General features: G+C 39.3%; 1 protein-coding gene across 1 annotated transcript in view; it reads right to left on the bottom strand.

The window, feature by feature from the left end:
* Positions 1–25,924, bottom strand: part of CPAMD8 (C3 and PZP like, alpha-2-macroglobulin domain containing 8) — a 104,605-nt gene that overhangs the window by 55,214 nt on the left and 23,467 nt on the right. The window contains exons 4-18 of the mRNA XM_018568215.1: positions 23,779–23,944; positions 22,952–23,004; positions 21,449–21,466; positions 19,858–19,912; positions 16,176–16,289; positions 15,488–15,572; positions 14,817–14,925; positions 10,900–11,127; positions 9,840–10,010; positions 9,593–9,721; positions 8,840–8,986; positions 8,787–8,793; positions 8,468–8,494; positions 6,606–6,778; positions 2,585–2,734 (exon numbers count right to left, since the gene is read on the bottom strand). Coding sequence (XP_018423717.1) covers positions 2,585–2,734; positions 6,606–6,778; positions 8,468–8,494; positions 8,787–8,793; positions 8,840–8,986; positions 9,593–9,721; positions 9,840–10,010; positions 10,900–11,127; positions 14,817–14,925; positions 15,488–15,572; positions 16,176–16,289; positions 19,858–19,912; positions 21,449–21,466; positions 22,952–23,004; positions 23,779–23,944 — 1,632 coding nt within the window. The remainder of the gene's footprint in view (positions 1–2,584; positions 2,735–6,605; positions 6,779–8,467; positions 8,495–8,786; positions 8,794–8,839; positions 8,987–9,592; positions 9,722–9,839; positions 10,011–10,899; positions 11,128–14,816; positions 14,926–15,487; positions 15,573–16,175; positions 16,290–19,857; positions 19,913–21,448; positions 21,467–22,951; positions 23,005–23,778; positions 23,945–25,924) is intronic.

Genomic DNA, 25,924 nt, shown 5'->3' with positions numbered 1-25,924 from the left:
GCTAGGTGTCAGCTTGAGGTGGGATGCAATGGAGCTATGGCCGTGAGGGAGCTCCATCCATATGAGCATTGTTTACAGCTCCCTTATGTGTCCTATAGAGGTGCCATGGAGACATCACACTATGGCTCCCAGCACCTCTACAGGGCATGCAAGGGAGCTTCACAAGCAATGGACATATGGATGGAGCTCCATCACAGCAGCCCCCGCAGGCTGAGGATCCACTCCAGTTCTTGTAAGGTAGGAAGACTGGGTGGACCTTAAAAATGTTTTTATTAAATAAAAAAAATGTGGGATTGTGTATGTGTGTCAGAATGTCTGTGAGTGTGTCAGATTGTGTCAGTGTTTTTGAGGGCCTGTTCACACTAGTACAGTGCATTAATCGCATAGTACCGTGCGATTAACACACTGTGCATGCAATCGCAGCTACTGTGCATTCTGTTGTGGGAGGTGTGTTGCGTTGCCATTCATTTGAATGGTGCCCCAAATACCCTTCCCACCCAGAGTTTGTACGCCCCTTCCGGAACGTGCGGTACCCTAATGCTATGCGTTCCATTGCAGTGCAACTCGGGTCGTGACTTAAGGACCATAGACAAATGTGGGTCTTGAGGTTATACAGTTATACAGGAAAACCACTGTACTAGAGTATATTCCATCATCAGAATCCTCTTTAGCGTTGGTCAAAATCCCTTAAAAAATATCTCACTAATGTTGCTGTTGATCATTTCATTAAAGAATGCAAGAAGCAAATAATCCTTTCACTTCATTTGTTGTGGTCTGCAGGAAGCTTCCCAACTTATCTCTTCATGGGATCATTATACCTTTATTAATGCCTCTTCTCTCTTTAAACTTCTTCCTCATCTGTGTTGCAATTCTGAGATGCTCCGGAATGGCCCAGGTGGATGTACGCCGACCTAGTAAGACTCCTGACTGATGTGCCATGGGCCATATCATCAGGATCTACTCTCACCCACAAGGTGGTTTTCCTTCTAGCCAACACCATTGTAAGGCGAGTGTCTGAACTGGTGGCTTTATCTTGCAAGGAACCCTTTCTGGTTTTGCAACAGGACAAGGTGGTAGCCCAAGACTTCCTTCTCACCTAAGATAGATTCTGCCTTTCATCTCAAGCAGGACATCGTTCTTCCTTTTGTTTGGCTCCAGTTTACCAAATGGAAGTTTCACTCCATTGTCTGGATGTAGTTTGGGCTGTGAGTCTTTTGGCCACTGCTTCTTCCAAAAAGATTGGTTCTTTTCTTTTTATTCCAGATGGTCGCTGGAAGGGTACACCAGCTTCTCGTTTCACCATCTCTAGGTGACTCGGGCAGACCATCATCCAAGCGTATTGTCTCAAGGACCTTTCCTATCAAGTCACCCTCTGCTAAATCTGTGAGTACATCTTGGGTTTTTGGCATAAAGCAACTGTTTCTACCTGCCTTCTGCTCACATGTTCTCTAAACTCTACCAAATAGATCTTGCAGCCTCATCTGTTGCCAATATCAACTTTAGGTCCTTCAGGCAGCTGTCAGAGCTGCAGGCATTCCCCAGTTTTATGTTCTTTTATTGGGCATGTTATTATTTGTTTGCAGTGTTGCCTCTCCTCAGTTGAACTGCTTTTGGACATCCAGAAAGTTAAGACGACCAGTGTCCCTCAATGCACAAGAAATAATTAGGAGCTCACTGTAAAATCCTTCTTGCAGTCCATTAAGGGACACAGGTCCCACTCCTCTGTTTATGATCATGCTCTCAGTACTGCTTTGCTACTAAAATGGGCTTGTCAACAGTTTTTTTTGTTTGCGTGTCCAATCCTCTGGTAGGCACCAATGTAACCTGAAGGTCTGGACTTCCTATGTCCCTTAATGGACTCCAAGAAAAGGACTTTAAGATGAGTACAAAAATGTTTTTCTTAATCTAACCAATTCCTAATATGTAAAAGCTATATTTTGTCTACAGCCAACTAGATACCATACTTGCATGTCAGTTATACTGTATACCTCCTCTCACTTCTTCACTTAACTAAAATTGAATATGCAACTTTTTAAGAGTGTTTTTACTTTATAATAACATCAAAAAGGTATGAAGATAACTCTAAATGAGCAAGAATGCCTCAATTTCAATGATTTCCTTGTGTTTTGTTTCCTAACCATACCTAACTTAGCGTTATTTAACCTAAATCTACCAATAAATCTAACCCCTAATCCCACCCCTAAGCTGAATCTACAGCTAAACTTAAAGTGATTCTGTTGCGCTGTGAAAGTAAAAAATACAAATAAGAAAATGCAGCCTGTAAAATAAGAAGCCTTGCACTTACCTTCCCCATTGGGGAGGACACAGTAGTGACATATGGGTTGGTGGGAAGAACCACAGCAACCAGAAGAGGGAAAGTTATATGACGCACCCAACAGTTATACAGGAAAAGCAATTTTTTTTTTTTTTACAGAGAAATTGGGTCACTCTCCCCCTTGATTTTAATTTAACATCCTAACCAGTAGCATGCTGATGCTAGAACCAATATCATGTTCAAAACTGTTTGAAGGTGTTTATATACCACAATACAATTTCTTCATTAAGCCTTGATATAGTAGCTAACCTTTTCAGGAGTTATCTGGAAGCCATTACCCAGGAGATATGCACTCTTATCCACTGTAGAGACACACACACAGCTTCCTCTGTTAGCTTTCACTTTAATATCTACAGCATCACCTGGTCTAGAGTCATTGGTGGAGAACGACACTGATACCTGTGCCAAAAAAACAGCAATGAGCAATCAGAAATGTTAGCCATATTATGTAAAAATATCAAAGAACCAAAAAAGATAATACGGATAATTAAATTACAAAACACCAAAATTACTAGGATGATACGAATCATATCTGCAGGGGCATAGCGGGACTAGGTGGGACTGAACCTCAAGCCTCCTCCCAACTTGGAATTTTTTATACCCAAATGACCCTATCTCTACCGCTGAAACATAGTAAGTTATGCACAGGACACATTGTTACTCAGCACAGCTGTACACAGCATTAGATTAGATTCCCTTAAAGTGGATCTTTACCCCCTTTTACTAAAAATCACATCAGCTTTCAGCTCTGCATGCTGATATGAAATAATCTTGCATTCATTAGTTAAACAAACATATTTTTATTTTACTTACAATTACTGTTTTTCCACCTCTTTGACATTACTGATCTAAGGTGCCCAAGTGTTGCATCTTGGGAAGGTTACAACAGCAGAGCATTGCTGGGAAATCTCATCTATGATCCTACAAGATCTCAGGGAAAGTCATTTTCCTCCCCTGAGAGACATCAGTGCATGGTCACATGTCCTAGTCACAAGTGCCAGAAAGTAAAGGGATAGCTAGTAATCTGCCCTTAGTAAAAATGGCCACTGTAAGAAGAATGGGGAGGAAATGAAAAATAATGTATGCAAAGAATAAAAAGCCGGCAATGATACATAAGTATCTGTTTGTAGATTGCAATTAATAAATATTTCTGAAGGTGTATTTGTTGTCATTTCAAATATGTGGCTAAAGTTCCTTTATAAGTAAATGAAGACATTTAGGGACATACAGTAATAATAAAACATTTGCTGATGTATGTTTAATTGTCAGAGTAGTATTACCCATCCACATTTATAATATGAAAAAGTACACTTTGGATAATGTGTATATAATAATATGTATATGTGTTGTTTTGTTTAATGCATATTTTTTTCAGTTGTGGATAGATTAGAGAAGGGTTGTAGCCCCAGTTAGTTTTTCTTTATTGGCTGTTTGTGCTCCATTGGGAAAATCCTAGGTTTCTCGAAACTTTGAAAGAGGATCTAAGCCTTCATTACTCCAAAAAACAAAATAAAAAGGTTTTGCCTGTACATACAATTTAACTTCTGAGAAGGAACTCTCCAAAGTGCTGAAATTGAGTTTTTGGAATTTCAAAGGTTTTGTTGTTTTTTTCTAATAAAAATGTACCTAAATTTACCATTATTTATTTTTGAAAAGGAAAAATAAGGAGATAAAAAGTTTTCACTTTGATAGCACTACCTTTCCCCACCAGTGATTCAGATTAAAGAATAGCTAGAACCCTCACCTACCTTTACTTAAAAGGAAAACAAATTGAATATCATGCAGCTAGTACACAATAATAAGGGTCATAGCAATGACCCCTCACTTCATCTTAATTAAAAAAAATAACTTGCATATTGATGTTTCATTGTAACTATTCACACTAGCCAGGGTACCAAACAAGTTCTAAAACATGAAGTTCTTAACCCACAGTGGGGGCATAGATCACTGCAGATATTATGTTTAAAAAAAATAAACTAGGGAATCTGGAATCTGGAACCCTGCAGTGAATAAAATGTAATAAAGTATTTGTATTGGCTTGTTTTGGATAGCCCATTTTTTCTCTAATACAATAAAATTAAAGTTAAAATTTAAAAAAAAATGAGACCCTTTTAAAGTAAAATTATTATTTCAAGTACATGAAAAAATTAAATATTAACTTTCCTCTTCAATATCAATGATTTACCACCTACAGTAAGTCTGGTGATGAACCAATTTGCCGGGAATGCAACATTATAATAGGGTGACATTTACAGCAGCCACCTTTCCTACTAAAGAACAAATAAGGCAGATGGCTCTAAGTCAATGCGTGGCAAATTTACAGGCAAATGTGCTAGTTAATCCTTTATAAGTGTGCCCTCACTTTTCACCCAAAAAAATGGGCTGAAAATCTCGGCTTATACTCGAGTATATACGGTACATTTTTGGTAACAGACGCAGGGCTTAGACAGGTTGGTATCACTCTTAAGAGAATTGCATGTCATTAAAAGAACTTTAATTTGTATGGAGGGCAAAGCATTAAAGCTGAACTTTGAGCAAACAACTACATATCAAAGTTAAAATATACATATGGTTGCTGTCCAACTAATACATCATTTGCATTTCTTTTCATCTAGTCCTTAGATGTATACAGCCCTGCTATATAGCACAACCAGCCTGGTCATCTGGGATTTCTGTAATACAGTAAAGTCACACAGATAGGTCACCTCCCTGCCCTCCTCTGTGATTGGACAGTGGAGGAACAGCAACAGACTGATGAAGCCATCTCTTTTATCATTTTTCCAATCAATATGTTCCCTGTCAACACATGTGAATGCAGCACACCTGATTGGTTCCAAGTCCTGCCACTATCTTATCCAGTTTGAGTGGTGCTGTATAGGTGATTGCAAAAGGCTGCAAAGAAGTCAAATTCCAAACAGACCCAATCAGGAAAGGCCCCCGGTCCAGATGGATTTACCCTACAATACTTTAAACAGTATGCCCCCATTTTGACCCCTCATTTCACCAGGGCCCTTAACTCGGTGCGTGAGACGGGTGGGCTACCGGGGGAGTCTCTCTCAGCACACATAGCGGTGATCCCGAAACCAGGGAAGGACCCATTGATCTGCCAGAGTTATCGCCCCATATCTCTACTGAACGTCGACAGCAAATTGTTCTCCAAAATTCTTTCCCTACGGCTACTACCATACATTAGACATGAGACATAAGATAGCGGCTTACGCCGATGACTTACTCTTCTTCCTAGAGGAACCAGATATTTCCCTCCCGAATCTGATGGAGGAATTCCGAAGATATGGGGTTTTATCCAACTTCCACGTCAATGCCCAAAAATCGGAGGCCCTCAACCTTACCATCCCCTCCTCCCAAGTGCAACGCCTACGTGACAACTTCCCCTTCAGGTGGTCCGCGACCTCCATTAAATACTTGGGCATCCATCTCCCGGTCGATTTAGAAGACGTATACCCCCTGAATTTCCTCCCCGTTACAGAAGATCAGACAGGACCTCCAGGACTGGACTCGCATAGCCTTCTCTTGGACGGGGAGATGTAACGTCATTAAGCAGAATGTACTACCTCGACTGTTGTACCCCTTACAGGCCCTCCCAGTTGCATCATCTCAGGAATACCTGGATCTTTTGAGATGATTCCGCAGAGACAACCCCCCCTTTTGGAGCATCTCTCCTATCCTCTGTCTGCTATCCTTCTACCCCCTCTACTCCCCCCCCTATAGCTCCACATCCAGGTTACGTTCTTACAGTGTTGATAGGGTTAGTGGGTGGCCGGGAAGGTCCTGCTGACCCTGACGGTCAACATAGGAGCGCTGTACTGTCTTATTCTTACATACGTTTTATAGTAACTGTAATACATGTGGCTTCAAAATCAAAACATCAAACTCACATATCACCAAACCCCTCGACTACAGGCGGCTGATAACGCGAGGGGGGTTCATAGACAATCACCGCTGATATGCAGGATATTTTGGTTATTTCCTTCTTTACCACAATGTATGCCTTAACTGCTTGATGTTGGTGGCTGCGTCCACCTTTTAGTTGACATTTGTGAGCTGATGTTGGCTCTCTATGTACCTTATACTTGATATGTTCAATAAATACAAGAATAAAAAAAAAAAAAAAGAAGTCAAATTCCAGTATTCATACTAGTTGCATTTTTTAATAAATATATAACTGCATTCAATGTTTCTTTTTTATCTGCCAGTCGTTCAGTTTTAAGCATATCATATTTAATCTATCATCATGTATTATACACTTTACCTTGTTCTCAAAAGCTGGTTCTATCGGTATCTGGGCACTGTCAGTAATTCCCTCTCCATTCTTCCTCACATAATAAACCAAGAGTCGACTTAAAGGAGCCATATTATGAATTACAGGGAAATGTACATATGTCAGCCATACTTCAGAGTCCAAAGGTGAATCATCTGTTGAATCTAGCAGAAACCAGAATTAACATTTAATATGAACACCACCCAGCAAACTGCATTGTATGTAACACATTAAAGTTTATCTAAAGCCAAAACAAAACATTAATATAATGCAGCTTACAAGTATTTACATGTAGTGGCTGCATTAGTTTTCTTTTTTTTCCTTCAGGCTTTTCCAGTTTCTTTATACCTGATAATTCTGTGAAAAACACTTCCTGTTCCTTCATGGTTACACTAACTTCCCCATTGTATCTATGGGGGCAGCCATGGTTGTCACTCAAACTGGACTTAAAATGTATGCCTTTTTTCATCTCTATTACTTGGTGGATTGATGGGAGTAGCAATTTACAAAAGAAAGATAAGGATGTTTGTTCTTTCTTTACAACTCACAAAAAGTTACATGACTTGTTGTTCTCAGTGTTCCTGTGATATCCTCTCGGTTCCCATTGTGTTCCTGTGGATTCTGCTTGAGACCTTCCATTGCATTCACCTGTGTGCTGTGAGTTTCTGTACTGCCTCCACTGCTATACTGCTTCAGTGTTCCCACACTCCAGCTCCTCAGTGTCTGCATTCCCCCAGCTACCTGCATCTTCCGTATATTTGCCTGCCTTTCCCCAATGTACTTGTATTTCTGTGCAACACACCTCTCCCAGTGTATCCTGCACTTCTGTGCAATGCATGTTCCCCCTGTACTTCAGTGCGATGCACATTACTTGCATTTTTGTTCTGAACCTTGTGTAATGCATGCTCTGTGTGCATTTGCAATTTCGTCCTGCCTATTGTGTGTACTCTTCCGTGTATCCAGTACCTGATTGTAACGCATGTTCCCTGCATGTATCTGTTAATACCGGTATATCCTGAACCTCTGTGCGATGCACATCCCTTGTGTTGTTTTGAACTTGTACTTCTACTCTCCGGTGTATCTTGTGCTGGGCTTCATGCACCTTTGAGTTGTTGTCTCTTCTTGTGTGGTTGGTTTCAGACTTATTTCCTACCTGTAACTGTGTCCAGTATCCCAGTACTGTTCCCATTGTACGTGGTCAGTCATGTCTGCATGGGTGTGTTAGGGGGCTGCAACCTGGAAGCTGCCCTGCTGCACAATCATCCTCACTATCAGAGCCTCTGGAGAAGACCAGGCTCTCCTTAGACTCTGTGCCTCTGGCACACCCACATTTTCTGTGCAGTCAATCTGTCCCTGGTCCCTTGAATTTGAAGCACTGTATCCTCACACTCACCAAGACCTGTATTCCTGGCCTGTACCCAGCTCCGAACTGCTTCGCAAAACCCGGTGCTCACTAGTGTTCCTAGTGTCCCGGTTCTCAGATCGTGACAATGCTCTTAGTCTCAAAAAAGAAAACTAATGCAACCATCACAATGGAGGGCTGATAAGCTGCAATTTATTACCATTTTGATTTTGAATTTAGATAAAAAGAAACAAGAAACTCCAAAACAACAAATTTATAAAAGGATGGATACATTTAAGTCTTTTTCAAGGGAAAAGTTTCATTTTACTGGAAACTGATCTGATAGATGATATACTTTTACTCTATAGTCTTGATAATGTTTGACTTAAACATTATCCTACAGTGACTGTGCATCAGGCAGTGAGGTCTGGTTCCTTGCTCATATATTGTCTGAGCAGACTTATAGACTTGTACTAGTAGGGAGTAATGGGAAAGCGCTAGTGTGCACCACTGCTGTGTGTGTATAATACAGTTTTCTCTATTGTCCATTGAGGGACACAACTCTGAAGAATCTGATACCGCTGTCTCTACATATCAGATTCTTCAGAGTTGTGTCTCTGAATGGTCTCTGAGAAAAGGATTTCACAGTAAGAACAAAATCCTATTTTCTCTATGGTCCACTGAGGGACACAGCTCTGAACACTGATACATAGAGGCAGCGGGATAACCTTGCATATCAGTTTCTTTATGGCTGTGTTCCTCAATGGACTCCGAGAAAAGAATTTCACAGTAAGGACAAAATCCTATTTTTCTAATCATACATTCATAACCTAGTACCTGATCCATTATCTTCTGTTTCATTAAAGTTCCTGTCAAAGGTAACAGATGCTGATCTCTTTGTCCTTTGTAGCGTAACATTTGATAACTGCATTCCAGATAGCACAATGTTTCCACGAGATGCCACTTCATAGTGCAAAGTAAAATTACAGAAACAGGTGGACTTCAAAGTAATTCGGGCATCCTCACCCACCTGCCATCAGGAGAGGTGAAACAAGTGACAAGACTCATACTTCACTTTGTTCAAATTCAAAGCCCCTAATTCTAGCTCATATTAGAAAAAAATAGGTTAGCTTGCAAAAAATAATGACAATAGAGAAAATATTAGAGATAATCCAGTGGCACTTGGTAACTTGAATGTATTTTTACCTGAACATAAGTGGAAATAGGCCATACATGTGACATATCTATGCTACATGTTAATGTTTGATATTAATAACAAATAATAAATAAACATGAGAAGAGTAGACCCCTTCATCTAGAATATATATATTTCTAATAACCTCCAATATGAAGGAGCATTGACAGTGCAAACAGTAGTGTTTACTGAAGGCTATTTGTGTTGTAGGTTCAGTACTCGTAAATAATAATGTCTTTGTTCACAGATAGTCATGAAGTCCTGTATCTAGTAACATACTGGAGCTTTACCTAATTCAGGGGCCTTTTCTTTATAAAGATGGTTATTAATACACAGCTAACATCTTTCCAAACCCCAAGTGAAAAACATTTTTGATTTGTTGCTATGCAGGGGCAGTCTCAGAATTATAATTTTCCTACAAAGAACACTCCCAGTACTCACCTGTAATGGCTTTTCTAGAGGCTGAATCAGTAGGTGGCATTTGCTTGGAGAATACCAGCTACTTATGGACAAGTAGTTAGGCAAATATTGATCTCCTGTGGATTTCCCATCAATGGCTATTACTTTAGACTTTGAAGCAGATCAGACACATACAAGGAAGAAGAACAGAATAACTTATATACTCTAAACACACAGACTACCAAAGAATGACGGTTAAGACTTAAATATACAAAGCTGCCATACTCACCTCCAGCCACACATACTGAGCTGCTGTTGGTATAGACGGTATCTGGAACTCTACTAGTCCATTCTGAGATACAAGTTCACTGGTGTACACATTGTCTTTGGGGGTGAGTTCAGCTTTGATTCTTACAGTCACTCCATCTGCAGGGCTTCCATCTGGATAGGTGACTTCAACCTAATAACCAGTGAGATAGATTTGATGATGTAGTGTTCAAGAGCAGCACATCAGAAAAAGTGCCTGATGACTTGGCAGACACTTACCTAAACTTTTCACATTCAGATTTTTCTCACTTAAAAATATGTAAAAATACCTAGTTCAGGTCCCCTGTATCCCAACAGCTTAAAACTAGACTGTTGATATAAATTCAATTACCATTTCACTTCATTTTGAATTGGACCAGTCAGAATAAATAAAAATGTTTGCCATTACTAATCATCAGCTTGGTAAGATGTACTACATGATGTCCCACACACAGATTCAAGCACAAGACGTTAACCCACTGTTGGGGAAAACATATCGACTCCACTAAAAATGTGCCCTAAATTCCTTCTGAAAACTCACAGAATCTGGAGCATCTGTGCACAGTAACCAATCAGCTTCTAACATTCACTTTTTCAGCTTAGCTTTTAAAGTGAAAGCTAAAAGCTGATTGGTTGCCATGCACAGCTGCTCCAGATTGTGTCTGCTCTAGTTTTTGTAAATACCCTTCTTTATTTGTAACCAGAATGTTCAATCAACTGCCTCAGCAAAGAGCAGCAAAATAAAGGGATGAAAAAAATGGAGGTACACTGGTCTGAAGTGTCCGTACCAGACACTCCATCCTCAGTGTAGCTCACCACCGCCCATGGCCGCTGCACCCGTCCCCCAGCAGCACAGCGGCCGAGGAGTTTTACTAGTTGCTGGGCGGAGCATGAAGGGGAAGCTGATGGGCCTGTTGGTGGAACTAGTCTTTTTCCCTGGTCATTGGCAGCGGGTAGTGGACAGGCTAGTCTGTCCATTTTAGCGGGTGGGCTAATGTGAACAGGACCGAAAAGATGTCCATATGCATTTTGTTGTAACTTACCTTTCCTTGATAAGGTAGGCCTGGCTTGAACTGTTTGCGAGTATCCTTGCTGTATTTGATATCAATTAACTGTTTTTGGACTGAGGTGGTGTCATCAAAAGTAACCTGCTTGCTGCCATCTACAGAAGTTACAGTGGCCCAAATGTTGACTGTTCCTCGAAAATGCTCTGAGAAATCTACTGGCATCATATCTTTGGCACAGATGTCAAACATTCCTGATCCATAAATCTGCAATGGAGAAAAGATCACAATGTTATATATATATATATATTTTTTTTTTTAAATTTAATTTATGTTTACTTTATCCTATATTTAGTTGCATTGCTGTGAAAATAGCTATTACAGCTTCACTTCTAGACTAGATAAAGCTACAGTCATACAATACTGTACAATCCACAAAGTGAAGGAGGCTGAGATCTCTTATCTATGCCTTCTTAAGGTGACACTAAACCTTGGAGTTAAATCTGAAAAATGTATTCAAGTACTTTAACTATTAACAAAAATGTACCTTATTTGTGTATCACTCAGCTGTAGATCCTCAAATCATCTCTGAATTTATGGTAACACTGTCCTTTCTTCTGGAGGGTGACTACTTTTGTTCCCCGTGGTCCCTGAACTTACTCCCAAGTGTTACTCTCCCTGTTTCAAAAATGTACTATTTTTTTTTAATTATACACAGAGGGGGGAGAATTTATCAAAACTTGGAGCAGACAAAACCTGGAGCAGATGTGCATGGCAGCCAATCAGCTTTTTTCTTAAGTTTGTTCAGTTAAGATTTGAAAATGAAAGAGAGAGGCTGATTGGTTGCCACGCACAGCTGTTCCAGATTTTGTTTGCTCCAGTTTTGATAAATTCCCCTCATTGTATACTGTACCCTAGAAAAGTTTTTCCATTGGGTAGACAGGACACACCCAACTCTTTTAGACATGGGTGTTGACTGGGCATAGTGTGGTAATGCCCCAAACTGGTGAGGTATTGGAGAGATATACAGGGTTATTCACAAAAGGGTGAAAAGTTTGGAGAAGGCAGGAGAAGTGAACAATCTAGGACAAATTAATTGATCTGGAAATTTGAACTGAACTGGAGATCTTTTTCCAAATCAGCTATTTTGGCCTAGATTGTTCACTTCTCCAAACTCTTCACCATTTTGTGAATAGCCCTGATAGTGTTAGTGATCTCTAAAGTGTTACAAGGGAATACTGACTTAGATCCTAAAGTGTGACCAGCTGGAATGTAGGATGAAGAACAATACCAACCAAACATGATAATATTCCTACTAGACATTTTTTTTAGCATGACAACTTATCACACAAAAATGGCTCTTCCCTAGCTCGTCAACATTTTATTTCTAGAAATGCCATGCCAATACTAACTACCTTAATTAGGGAAAAGGCAACATTACAGAGTAGGAGGTGTCCTCAGAAAATCTTGTAATTGTGTAATGAATGGCTATCCTCTCCTTAATAAGCACAATAATGCTCTTTATGTATGTCCACTCTTCCATGGTGAACTGATCATAAATGTTATTTCCACACATTGACCCAGTGTCAATGTAATTTACATGTCCTTTCATTTTACTTTGTAAGTGGGGGGATATATAGTGGGTTAGAATTGTTTACTCAAGTTGTAAAACAAAAGTCTAAAAACCTATTTAATAAAGGCTACTTAATGCAAAAAGGAAAATAAATCCGCCAATAGCTCCCATATTTCCATGGGAAATGTCTTGGTTCACTTAAGCTCAGCTTTAGGTCTCGTTCACACCTAGGCGTATTGCATATGCGCGACCGTTGCGCGTTTTTTAATCGCGATTTGCGGTAAAAAAGTTGCGTGACCGTCGCGCGTTTCCGAAGGCTACTTGGCTGTATCCCAATGGAAACGCGCAACAAAACGGCCCAAAGTAGTACCTGTACCTTTTCAGGCGTGGGCCGTTTTGTAGCGCGTTAGGGACGGGCGGAAATACGCCAAGGTGGGAACGAGACCATTGAATACAATGGGATTTATATTTTTGAGCGTTTTGTAGAGCGTTCGTCAAACGTAGAACGCGCTACAAAACGTTCAGGTGTGAACGAGGGCTTATACTTTATATACTGATTTTTTTTTGTAAATCTGATTACACAAACATAGAAGTTAGTCATCTTTAAAATAAAAACCACACATTTAGAGATGTTTAGTAATGACAAACTACAAACACATACTTCTAGATAATTGCAGGCTTTGTATTTTTTGCATACCTTATTTCTCTTTTCTTCCCCAGTCTTCTGACAGTGGCCATTTTTTTTTTAAGGGCAGTTCACTAGCTCTCCTATTACTTCCTTGATTTCTGGCACATGTGACTAGGCAAGTGGCTAGGACATGTGACCATGCACATAATTTCAGGGGAGGAAAATGCCTTTCCCTAAGATCTCTTGAGATTACAGATGAGATTTTCCAGCAATGCTCTGCTGATGGCAAGGCAATCCCAGTGTGCATTGCTTTGGCAAATTGAAGTAATTTGCACTTTCAAAGCGGGAAGTGAATGCTCTGCAAGTGTAAGTATTTTAAAATCACAGCATTTTACACCTGGCATATCTATGTTATTATTAATCATCATAAGTAGAGGGATGCATCGGTAGATATTGATTTTTGAGTGTAAAGGTCTGCTTTAACATTCTGTTTAAAAAAAATGTGTTAAACCCTGGGTTCTCCCTAAAGTAACAGAAAAGCATTTTCAAACACCTTCCAACCAGGGACGTAACTAGAAACCACAGGGCCCCATAGCAAAGGTTTTATGGAGCCCCCTCCCCCCAAAAATGCAATTGAACACCCCCCACCAACGTTGCCACCCCACAGCGCTTATATTTGCTGCATAGTTTCGAATAAATCGTAATGGAAATACTATTTTTTTATCTTTTTTCAAGCGGAATCCTTGGAGCAGTAACATCATGCTACCAGCATCCATTGCAATAAGACATTGTTGGTCCTGAAATAGTTACTGCCTATGAGTTGTGCTGACAGGCACATTTGCCAGAACTTTGTGGCCATGGAACCACTTGAAATAAATATTAAAATAAGTTTAATTGAGATTAATTATAAACTGTATACAGCAAATATAAGAGCTGTTGGAAGGCAATGTTTAAAAGGTGGGTTATTTTATAGCCTTTCGCTCTACTTTGACACTGCCTGTTTTATTGAACACATTCATTGTGTACAAGCATTATACACTCCACTCAGTATACTCAGCGGACACTTAGTATTGTATTAAGACACTGAATTGCAACATTAATCACCCTTCTTCAGGTTAGGACACATAACTCCCTGCAGCCGCCTGATGTGATGGAGAGCGCCAAGCCCGTGTATGACCCCGGATCACCTTACTATGTTGTTCACATATGTGAAGGGGAAATATGTATTGATAAAGTAAATACGTCTTTATTTATCTGTTTTGTATTTAAAAAATACATCTTACTGACAATAATAAAAGATGATACTCCACAAGGGGAAAGGTGGCACAATAATATTCTTTTTTTTAGGGGATTCAACCCTCGATGAATTTGACACTAGGTATGGGAAGTTAGGGGGTTTATAAATTACACCTTTTTTTTTTATTATTATATAATGAAATAGATATAGGGTGATCTTAAAGTATTTATGAATAGGTTTGGGGACTGCATATGTATGTGGGTATTCATGCACACGTATACGCACTGTTTTTTTGTTTTCTCCCTTTGGGGGGTTGGAAGAATGATGTTGTAAGATACTGTGATTGTTAAGTTATTTTTCTATATGTGTGTTTACATTTGTTTGTTTAATGTACTGTTAGAATATAAAATAAAGGAAAAAAGTTATTAAAAAAAAAATACACCTTAAAATGGGAACTGATTTCAAGGAGACATAAACATATTTAGGTGTGTAGTAATAAATATTGCAGAAGCTCTTACCTCCATAGTTTTAAGCACCTGGTGTCCGATCTCATGTCTGTAATACCCAACACCTGTCACAGTCATGTTAATAGTTAGCATTCCACTCACAGGTTTCCCAAACGTATATCTAGATGTAGAAAATAAATGATGTGAGGGTTAAGTGAAGCAGCAAAATTAAGAACATATCTGTTGGGTTCCACAGTAACATGTCACTACCTCCTCTATCGACATATGATTTCTCCACCACTCTACAATATTTATTAGAGTTCCTACTACACATAAGACTTACCGAAGCTGGGAAAAATTAGAAAAATTAAGCTGGGTCCAGATCCTATTTCATTTGGGGAGGGCACAGACAAGATTTAATCACTGGTCAGAGTGTTGAAGGTGTTTGGAACCACACTGCCACCCTTATGATGGTTGTAATTGACCACACTTGGTTTTATGATGGCCAAACAATCTGGTGTAAAAAAAATTTGAGGCCCTCCATCCACCCAGCAGGAGATCAAGCTCTGAAACTCTGCCCATTAAGTATTGATTGTGAGTGGACCTGATGTTAACTATATCATGATTAACACATAAGTAGGATCAACTTAGAAGGCAAAATAAATATTGTAGGAAGAGCAAAATTAAAACTGAAAGCATTTATTAGAAGCAGCACTGTAACCATATTCTACTATATACTGTACCTTGCAATGACTTTGCACTTTTCACAGATATTTATATCCCGTATATAAGTCGGAGGTGTTATTATCAACTCAAATTTTGGAAGCACTAAAAAAAATAAACCAGTAAAACATCTATAATATGCATACTTACAATATGTTTGCTGTACCCATAGTCAAAGTCAGATGCAGAAGACAGAAAATATGTAAAGCTGTTAAATACAACTGCTATCATCCGACAGTCACCTGTTACATGATGTTGGGCATTTATTCATTTACATTACTGAGAGCCATCACTTCATAAAAAGAAGACAAGCTAGTTAAATGAAAGTAAGCCCTACCATTGAACTTCTCTTATTTGCCCCCTTTTGGTCTGTTAACGAGTTGTAGACAATATGCTACACTCGTCCAACAAACTTTGAAGTACACAGGTTATGTGAAGTACATCCTGTTCTTCTGCCCTGCTTCTGCCCCCCTTCCTCCTCACAATTGTCGGCAATTTATACCATTCCAAGTGTTTTGGTATAACAAGCCACAAGTCCCTAATCTTAAAACAAAAAAAACAACATACTTTTCTATAAATGTCCTTTTAACTGAAAACAATAAATGCACTTTACCCACTTTTGTTCACCTTCAGTCTGGCACGGTTTTCTGCAAACTCACCAAAATACAGTAATTGGGCAAAGTAAAGTTTCATAATTTTTTCACTCACCATATTTCTGAACCGAAAATGATTTGTTAAAAATATGGCCTTGCGTTTCTGCAAATACCAGCCATTCTCCAAACACAGGTTGGTCAGAAAGAGGAAAACTCATGTTAACAATTCCTGTAAGACAGAGATAAAGACAAAGACATGCTTAACCAGAGAGAAAAAAGTTTGACCAAAATTCCCAAAACCTAAAGCAGCAACATTCCTCTAAACTTTAGCTCTTTATTACCCTTCATTCACCAGAGCCATTTTTACATTTCAACTATTTCCTTCCATGTCATTAAATAAGGTAACAAAGTAATACATACATTTTATTTGGCAATATTGTTTTGCTAAAGAAATATATTTATTTAAAGAGAAAAAAATAACTTGTAACATTTCTTTAAGGGATGTCATTGTATTTACTATTTCATTCATGTGTAGCTTAAAGGTCACAAATACAAAACAATACAGTGATACATTTTATTTGCTATCAACAGCTGGAGGAAGAGTCATGCCAGACATGTTGAATCCTGGAAGTCTCTCCAGTCACCCAACTAACACAGGTGGTTTAATGCTGGAGTCAGCCAATGAGCACTGGTAAATTCATGTTGGATACTGAAAAAAATTAAAGTATTGACCTAACCTCAATGCTCTACAATACAGTAGCACAATTTAATCTACCTGGAGCCTCTGGCTGTATTTCAGGTACGCATACTGCCGGGTGATGCTTTCCGCTGACACTTCCGATCCTTGAGTGGGATGCTTAAAGTGATATGGATGGGCCGCCAGGATGTATACTGCAGCAGCTGGGGCCTTTGCCCTGTCTGTGCTTCTTGCTGTTCCCCTGGGAGGCTGGGATCCAGTTCGGTTCTGGCTGGTATTTTCCTACTCTCTTTGCTGGACTATGCTTTTTTCTTTCTTTTCCTTTACCCTGGTCTGTTTCTCCTCTGCCATCCCGCTTCTGCTCCCTTTTCCCTTCTCATCCCCCCTGTGTCTTCACTCCCCCTCTGCATTGGGTCTCTGAGTCCCTAATGTTGCTTCATGTATCTCTTCATCTTCATGCTCTATTTCCCCTATTCTCTAATAGTACCGTTGGTGCTCTTCCCTTTTAGACTGCAAGTTTGATATAAAACTGCATGTCACTCCGGTTACTACCGGTATCTAGTTAAAAATCATTGTTTTTGATTTATGACTGTTTCACTCTTCTATATTGTTTCTTGATAACCATCTGTGACTATGATTTGTCTTTTAATCAAGCTCATCTGGCTTAATAAAGATTACGGGAATTTTTTATAAAAAGTCTCTTCAGCCAGCCAAGGAGGGCAGGTTTTCCCATTTCATACTGGTGCTCTCTCTGTGACAGCCTGAATTCTTGAAAGTTTTCTCCAGTCAATAATAAAGCACAGTGTTTCCCAAGGACTCCTTAAGCTGAGGGAAGTCCCCAGTTATACTGCTGTTTTTCTTGGGTCTGTCAGGCTTCGTTGCCCACCCCCTATTTGACTGCTTTTGGACATACTGACAATCTAAGAATTCATGTGTCTCTTAAAGGATGAGATAGAAAATAGGATTGTTGTACTTATTGTAAAATCCTTTTCTTGGAGTCCCCTAACGGCCACAGGTCCCTCTCCTCCATGTTTATTTTCATGCCCCCAGGATTACTGTGCTACAAAACTGAGATATAATGGTTGTGGGTAGGTGTAATATCTAAATTGCCTTGGCTTCCTGAAATAAGCTAACTTGCTATTCTCTGCTTCCAATGATGATAACGATACAATGGTTAAAATAAGCAATGGTCTTATTTATTTATACACAACTATAACTAAACATAATAAAAGATAAAAACAGATACAAAGTACAATAAGATAATCAAGAGAATTCTTTACGCAGCAAGTCTGTCCTCTGGTTCCTATGTCTTGGCTGGGCTCAGTGAGAGAGCAATATAGCTGAGCACGGACTTTTATAGTAAACCGGACCCATTCATACACATACATCGACACCCCTTTACCCATAATTCCGCATGTCCCTTATAGGTCTTTCGGCCAATCGGCATCGTCCTTCATATTTGTCCACATGCACTGTAGTCCTCCAGCAGGGGGCACCATCGTACTGCAGGTCATTCCTTGGCCTAGGTCAACACCTTGTCTTTTGATCTTTAGACAATGGACAGCCACCTTCATATGCAAAGCAGGATATCTTGAGGGTGTCTTCCCACTGGCATACACCCCTATCAACACCACAGGGTGCAATGCATGACCTCCTGTCCAGATGAAGGAATCTCATCTCTATTACCTCCCTCGCCATGCCTCCTGCAGGTGTGAATAACACACAGTTGGTTTCTTTGATGACCCATGCAATCTCAGAGTCAAGATTTGAAGATAGCTGTTCAGCAGTTTTCGTACATGAAAATGTTGTACATTCCAACATATGCCGCTTTGTGCCTGAATGGCACACACTCATCCATTTTCCATAAAGGATCTCCAGGTCGCTATTTCTTGGCCTTGTCCTCTCAGACAACTTCTCGGGGTATTGCGATATGGGCAAACACAAGCAAAGGGGTATCCATTCATTCTCCAACATTCACTCAGAATACCTAAATGTTAGTTCCAAACCAACCTTCAGACATAGCACACAGAAGATGGATTGACTGCAACCATAACACTAAAGTAATACATTCCACTCCAGCACTAACCCTTCACCGACAAAAACAGTAACGCAGAAAAAAAATGTTTACATACTCCCATAGACAAAAAAAAAATGGTTTTACATTCCAACAGTAGGTTTATCCCGTGCTGGCCAAAATCTGTTTTGTTTTCAGTGTCCATTTCTCCTGTAGACAGCAGCATAACCTGACAGTCTAAGAATTCCTCTACCACTCAACTGAAAAATGTCATGGTAAATACAAAAAAAATCTATTTTTAAAATTTTCCTGCTTATGACTAGATAATCAAGGTGAATATAGCTTTAGTTCATACATAAGTGAACACGAACACTCTATGCAAAGTCAGCATTGTCTACTCCTTTAGTAAATCAATTCCATTGTCTCAAAGGTTACCTAGAGCAGCGTTTTTCAACCACTGTGCCGAGGCACACTAGTGTGCCGTGAGATATTTTCTGGTGTGCCGTCAATAAATCGTTAATTTATTTGATCAATCAAAATTATTTTGATCCATCAAAGTTACTCACCTCTCCGCCGGCTTCCGGGTCTTCCGTCGGAGATCCGGTGACGTCACGGACATCGACGTCACCGGACTCCTCCCCCCTTCCCCGAGTGGCTCTGTCGGCTAACGAAGGGAAGGGGGGAGGAGTCGGGTGATGTAGTTGTCCGTGATGGGTAACGAAGGTAAGGAGGGAGGAGTCCGGTGACGTCACAGACATAGACTCCTCCCCCTTCCCTTCGTTACCTGACGGAATCACTTGGGCTGAGTCTCCTCCTCACTCTTGGGCCGGTGAGTCATCGCATGTGTGTACAAGGCAAAATCTGCTACCCTGGTGAGACCCCACAAAGTCATGGGGCTTTTGGGGTTGTGTGGTAACGCTGGGTGTGCCATGAACAAGTTATTAAAGTGATCATTAAAGTATGACTTTCGTGATTTTTTTCATGAAAAAAGTGTGCCTTTGCACAAAAAAGGTTGAAAAACACTGACCTAGAGGACACTAAAGAAGCCACAGAAAATCCACATATGCAACATTGTCAATAACTCACCACAGCAAATTGGACTAAGCTCTGTCCACTGAATTATCCTAGATCCTCTTGGATCCTAAAAAAACAATGAGACATTGATTAAGTGATTGTGCTTATACGTGATAAATAGGTACAACATAATATCTAAACAAATACAAAAAATACAAAAAGGCATTAGATGACTGTAGCCCATAACATAGCATACATATAAAATAGCACGTCATTTCAAACACATCAAGGATGGCAAATATAACTCCATGTATATTTCTCTACAGGAAAAATGAATTTATCATTGCCTCAAGTATTTTCTATTCCTAAAGATACACAAGCAACTGTTATCCAATTTTGGGTTCATGGGCAGTTTACTATCATAAATATGTGCCTTTGTACCAAAAGCTATTTTATATTCTGATGGCACAGGGGAGGCAGGGTAGTGCTTTACAGCTGTCATTTGTTATTCTCTAGTATTCCTAAGAATATTTTCTGCCATGTGAGGTGAAAGAGCAGTCAAAGAAAAAGGGTCAGTGAGAAAGCACTGAGAAATGGAAACCTTGTGAAACCACAAAAAAAAACAACAACTATGATACCCAAAACAGTAAATAGGTGGCACATTAAAATCCTTTACAGTTTATTCCCTTTAGACTACCTAAATGATGGCACTAAGATTACTCTTCTACCTCTGGTGTGTGGTGGAAACAACATGTGCTGTGCAGTAGGCATTTACTTATGTACGATAATTCGAACAGTATGTAAGTATGCATGGATGGATGATTGTGTGATGGAACAGGTGGCATATATATGTTGCACTGCACTGGCATTCTTTCTGAATGGTACTCCAATGTATATATACAGTAGACCAAAACACAGCTTCACTATAGTGAACCACAATGCATACAGTAGATGCGTCTTGTGCTGCACTGCATTATCAAAAATAGTACAGGTGTCTTTTTTTATTGCATTATAGGACAATTTAAAATTAAAAGGCTGCCTATTTGCAACACACCTTAATGTATAAAATGTGTACATTAGATTTTTCTTTGTGTGTGTGAATGTTTTTACTTACATTAGTTCTTAATGCATTTTTTTAATGTAATTGTTTAAAGTGACAACAAACTAAGAAATTAAATTTTAAAAATGCATTCAAGTACCTTATTAACAAAAATGTAGCTTATTTGTGTATCACTCGGCTGTAGAACCTCAAATCATCTCTGAATTTGTGCTGACACTGTCCTTCCTTCTGGCGGGTGGCTACTTTTGTTCCCCATGGTCCCTGTATGCGTTGTAAACCCTTATCTACACATGAACCAGCCGTGGTGCCGAGATTGTGCAGTCTTAAACCTGGAAATAGTCAGGGTTGAGCATATGAGCTCAATCAGCACAGTGGAGAATAATTATCAGAAGTTCACCATTCTCCTACCACTGTTCAGTATATCCTAAATTTCTGCATAGTGCTCGCTGGCTCACAAAGTAGCCAATTGAGTCTAGAAACCATGAAGAGGGAGAAGGCTTTGCTTAGTACAATGTAGTTCTTTACATGAAACTATTTGAATTGCTGATTTAGTCCCTTAGCAAAACAACATATGAGTAAGTATAAAAAAACACACATGCTTACCATGACATATGCATCAACCTGCAAATGCAAGAACAATAATACAATCAGAAAATTACATAATATAATAAGTTCCATATTCAATTTTTTTCTAATAATATATTAATAATATTCTTAAAATGGCTCTAAAACATAATAAGTGTAAATTGTAGTTTATACCTGAATTAAACAAAACAGATTTTTTATAATAAATCAACTTGGCTAACCAAGGGCCTAAACACACGGCTATTGCGTAATCTTAGATTATGGCAAACATTTCCAAAGCATTTAACAAGCTTCAAGCAGATTTCTTGAAGTTCCTGAAGTTTAGCGTGGGAGCCTTAAATACAGATCTTAAAAACAGTGTTTGTGGTAGCTTTAAATAAAGTTTGGCTAGGCTTTAGCAAGCCTCAAGCAGTGTTGAAGCTTGTTAAAGCTAAGAGAAGAAAGGGGGTCAACAATTGAAGCACAATGATTCCTCTCATGACAAGTTCTCTTGTCAATGTGTGCAAATGAGGTCTTTGGCAACAAGAAATGAATTCCATGCAACTATCCAATTTATTAAACTGTGGTGACTACCCTGCAAGACTCACTTATTAAGCTAATTTTGGAGGACCATTAGGTTAGTGGGTATTTAATATGAATTAGATTGAATAGAGTACGGAACTTTGAAAGCTATTCCCTAAAAAAGGTAGGCAGAGGCTAATGGACTAGTCACCAGTATTGACTATAGGCTCTTTCCAATGTTTTCACCATTACTGACTTGCCATGCCTTTTGCTACACTGTCAGGGCTATTCATAAAAGGTGAAGAATTTGGAGAAGGCAGGAGAAGGAACAATCTAGGCCAAAATAGCCGATTTAAAAAAATTATCCAATTCAGCTCATTTTTCAGTTCAGCTACGTTGTCCTAGATTGTTCACTTCTTCTGCCTTCCCCAAACTCTTCACCGTTTTATGAATAACTCTGTGTGTCTCGGTGGAGATGACCATCTTGGTAGAGACAGAGCTTTGCTTCTTCATTCAGAGCCTCCAGGAAGGAGAACAGTGAGCAGAAGAGCAGTGACATCACTTCAAGTTTCCTGAGACTAGAAGTCAGAGATATGGGGCCTTACTGTAGATCTTACAAAGACATACAGCTATGAGGCTGTGCCAAAAAGTGCACTGCAATTTTTCAGGGATTTCAGTCAAAGGGTATTTTTCAGGCACATAGATGACATAGTAAATCTCCAGTTTTTTAGTTCAGGGCCACTTTAACATAATGACCAGAAACATTATACCTTTAGGTAATGAGGAAAAACTAAGATGACCAAAGTAATCATCATGGAAAATGTGTTGCTTATATGAATCACTCAAGAAGAAATTAACTGAAAATTTAGAACCAAAACTGCAAAAACAGTTAGATTTTTGCATTCACTTTTGAACCTACTCTGTGAAATGTGTGTGTTATCTGATTGGTTCCTAGAAACAAAAGTTCCAATATTTGCTCTAGCTTTCAAAAGAGCAGCCCAATTGTTTCTATATCCTTACCTTTTCATATGCAGGTCGTAGATCTGGTGTCACCATATACATATTGATCATCACTATAAATAGAAATGTCAAAGACACAAGTGTTCAAATTTGATTTAAAAATAAAAATTTCTTGCAGATCTCAAACCATTTTCTACCCTGTGTCATGGTTGGAGAAATTCTCTCTTGCTATTTTTCCCTTGTGGCCAATGTCACAAGAAAAAAAAAAGAGGGGATATCCACATTTTTATGATTATCAGGTGTACAGGAGACAAAGGGAAATCTTCCAATAGGGAAACCTTGTCCAGTGACACTGTAAATGGTGGGATTTGTTCTAACTCTCTGTTGTGTCTCTGGGACAGGAAGTAAAAAGACATTTACCCAATGAGTCCCAAGCTTGAGCAAAAACCTGACAGAGGTTCTAAACCTTCACTACTCCATCTACATCTAAAAAAAAAAAAGCATTTCACTGGAGTTTTACTTTAAATTAGCACTTAATGCTCTTTAATCTTCCAAGTATAACCTGGTGAATCTGCTAGGAACCTTTGTGAAGTTTCCATGTACTGTTTCCATGTACTGTATTGGAGTACTGCTTTTCAATCTTTACAGCAGTAAGGATAAGGGTACTCAATTGACAAACTTTTTATAGCGGCACTTAGCTGACAAACTACAAAAGTTCTGCACCACACCACTCTACTAGGTATTGTTACTGCTAGTCTTGACAGATACCGGTACTGTACCGTGAACACGAGACAGTCACAGTGTTCACACTGGTTAGTCCAGCCATTAAATTTAAATTTCTACATGTTCTAAACTTTCTATATACATCATAGGTATACATTTCTCACCTTTCTGTTTTGGTTTATACACTGGTTTATTAGTCTGTATGAACAGTGACAATCCTTTGCTATCCACCGTAACAGTTGTAGAGTTGTGAAAAATAAGTCCTTCATCATTTAGGTGACGGTTACCCCAGACTTTTAGGTGAGCTTGACCTCTCAGTCCTGGTGGAACCTGCAAAATATCCAAGAATGGATAGTCTTATTCTTCATGATAAAGGTAATTCCAAAACTGGTTCGGTTTTACTATAATAAAACCCGGAATTGCGCAAAACAATCTGAAGTGATAGGTGTTATGTATTAAGCAGGAAGCAAATTTAGACTAAAAAGATCTTTTGAATCGTGATTGTTTGATTTCCTCTAAAACAGAAAATTTCTCAGCTAAGTTCCCTAAACACATAATGCTAAATGAAATGTACATGAATACAGCCAAAGAAAGTAAGTAGATGGATATGTCACCAGCAGAATGGCTCAAGAATGTGAGCACTCTGCTGAATGCAAGTTCCCTATAAAATGAGTTCCTATGTATCATTATCACCTTACTGTTGCCTTCCTGATACCTTTACTGACCAATCAATGGACTGTTCTTTTAACCAGTGTCTCTTTCTGATGGCTCGACATGTTATACATCTGCTTTAGTTTTATTCGTTACCATGGTTTTCTGCTTTGATTTGTAAAGTTTGAAAAGTGCTTACCTTTATAAATGATCTTTCCTGATGACTTTAAAATCCTACTTAGTACTCCCTTGATATGAAATGTTTAATTAATCCTATCTGTACTGTGCTGGCAAATTTCATTATTGGATTTGCAGGACTGTCTGTACTATCAAAGGGTTTACTGATCTCAAGACAAAAAAGCATTTACAACACTTTTCTGGCAGTATACGCACTTTAAAAATTGCTGTGCCTAATTCAGCAAAGCTTTGAGACAGTTTCATTAAGAGTTCTGACATGTGAAACAAATTCAGGTAGTTCTTACTGTATATGTGACACTTTCACAACCTGTGACTATAACTCTGACAAATTAAAAAATAATTACTGCCAGTTTATAGATAACAAACCTGGTGGTAATTAAGATCAACTCTAAGCTGCCCACAAACATGTCCTGCTGTTTACTACATGGTGGGTCCACTGTGTAGTAAAGAGTAGGACATGCTTGCACTGGAAATCTGTCATAAATGTGACAGCTTCTCTCAGGGCTGGTTAGTTGATAGGGAGCTGTCTGGCAATGACTCATCCATGGCCCCATTCAGCTGCTGAGCAGAAGACCCCCCAAGGGACATCTAAATGTAAACAAAGGGGACTAGAATGCTGGCTGACATCATGCGAATGACAATTCTGGTCAATGATGTTAGCCAGCATCCCCATCTCTTTGTTTACATTCAGCTGTCAACCAGAAATGTTCAGGTATGAGTCATTTGTTTGCTAGGATACTGTCAGCTGCACAGCTATGGAATCTGCCCACTGCCAATCGCAAGTTAGGTGCCGTCACAGTTCTCCATCTGTGATTGACAGAAGATGGCAGTGATAGGATTCCATAGCTGCTAGAGGCTGCACAGTTAGGTGAACCTGGCTGCGCAGATAGGTGGACTCACCTTCCTTGTGAATGACAGCGGATGGCAGTGAGTGGATTATATTTGGCTATGGAATCCACCCGCTAACATCCACTGTCAATCACAAGGAAGGTGTACCTGAAAGAAAAATAGCCTCTCAGCTCCACTCACCCAACAGCAAAACATTTTGGCTGCTGTGCCTGCCTATGTGACGGGTGCAGTAACCTGGCAGGGAGCACAGTTATGGACACTCTGGCCTCAGTGTGAACCTACATGCAACAAATCCCTGTACCTATTTCTAATATGAATATGTTGCAAAGACTGACATTTGTTGTGCAAAGGCGCAACAGCATTCTACAGAGTGTCTACAATACTTTTAAATTTCAGGGTTTGCATGTTATGTCTCTCAGTCTTATCCCTCCAGTCTGTCCCTTATCTGTACATTGCCATTTTTTTTTAAAGCAAGAGCAGCTGCCTACAGAGGCCTATGTATAATGCAGCACCAAAGAAACAACTAAAAAGGTAAGAAATACTTTTTTTAAAAATAGTTTTTTTTTCCAAACAAAACAAAACGAAAAAAAAAAAAAGGGGCCAAGCCCAAAC

The sequence above is a fragment of the Nanorana parkeri genome, unplaced genomic scaffold, assembly GCF_000935625.1.
Source record: "Nanorana parkeri isolate BGI_ZX_2015 unplaced genomic scaffold, ASM93562v1 scaffold1154, whole genome shotgun sequence".
In the NCBI taxonomy this organism is placed as follows: Eukaryota; Metazoa; Chordata; class Amphibia; order Anura; family Dicroglossidae; genus Nanorana; species Nanorana parkeri.
The sequence above is the reverse complement of the archived record's forward strand: the minus strand, read 5'-3'. Positions and strand labels throughout refer to the sequence as shown.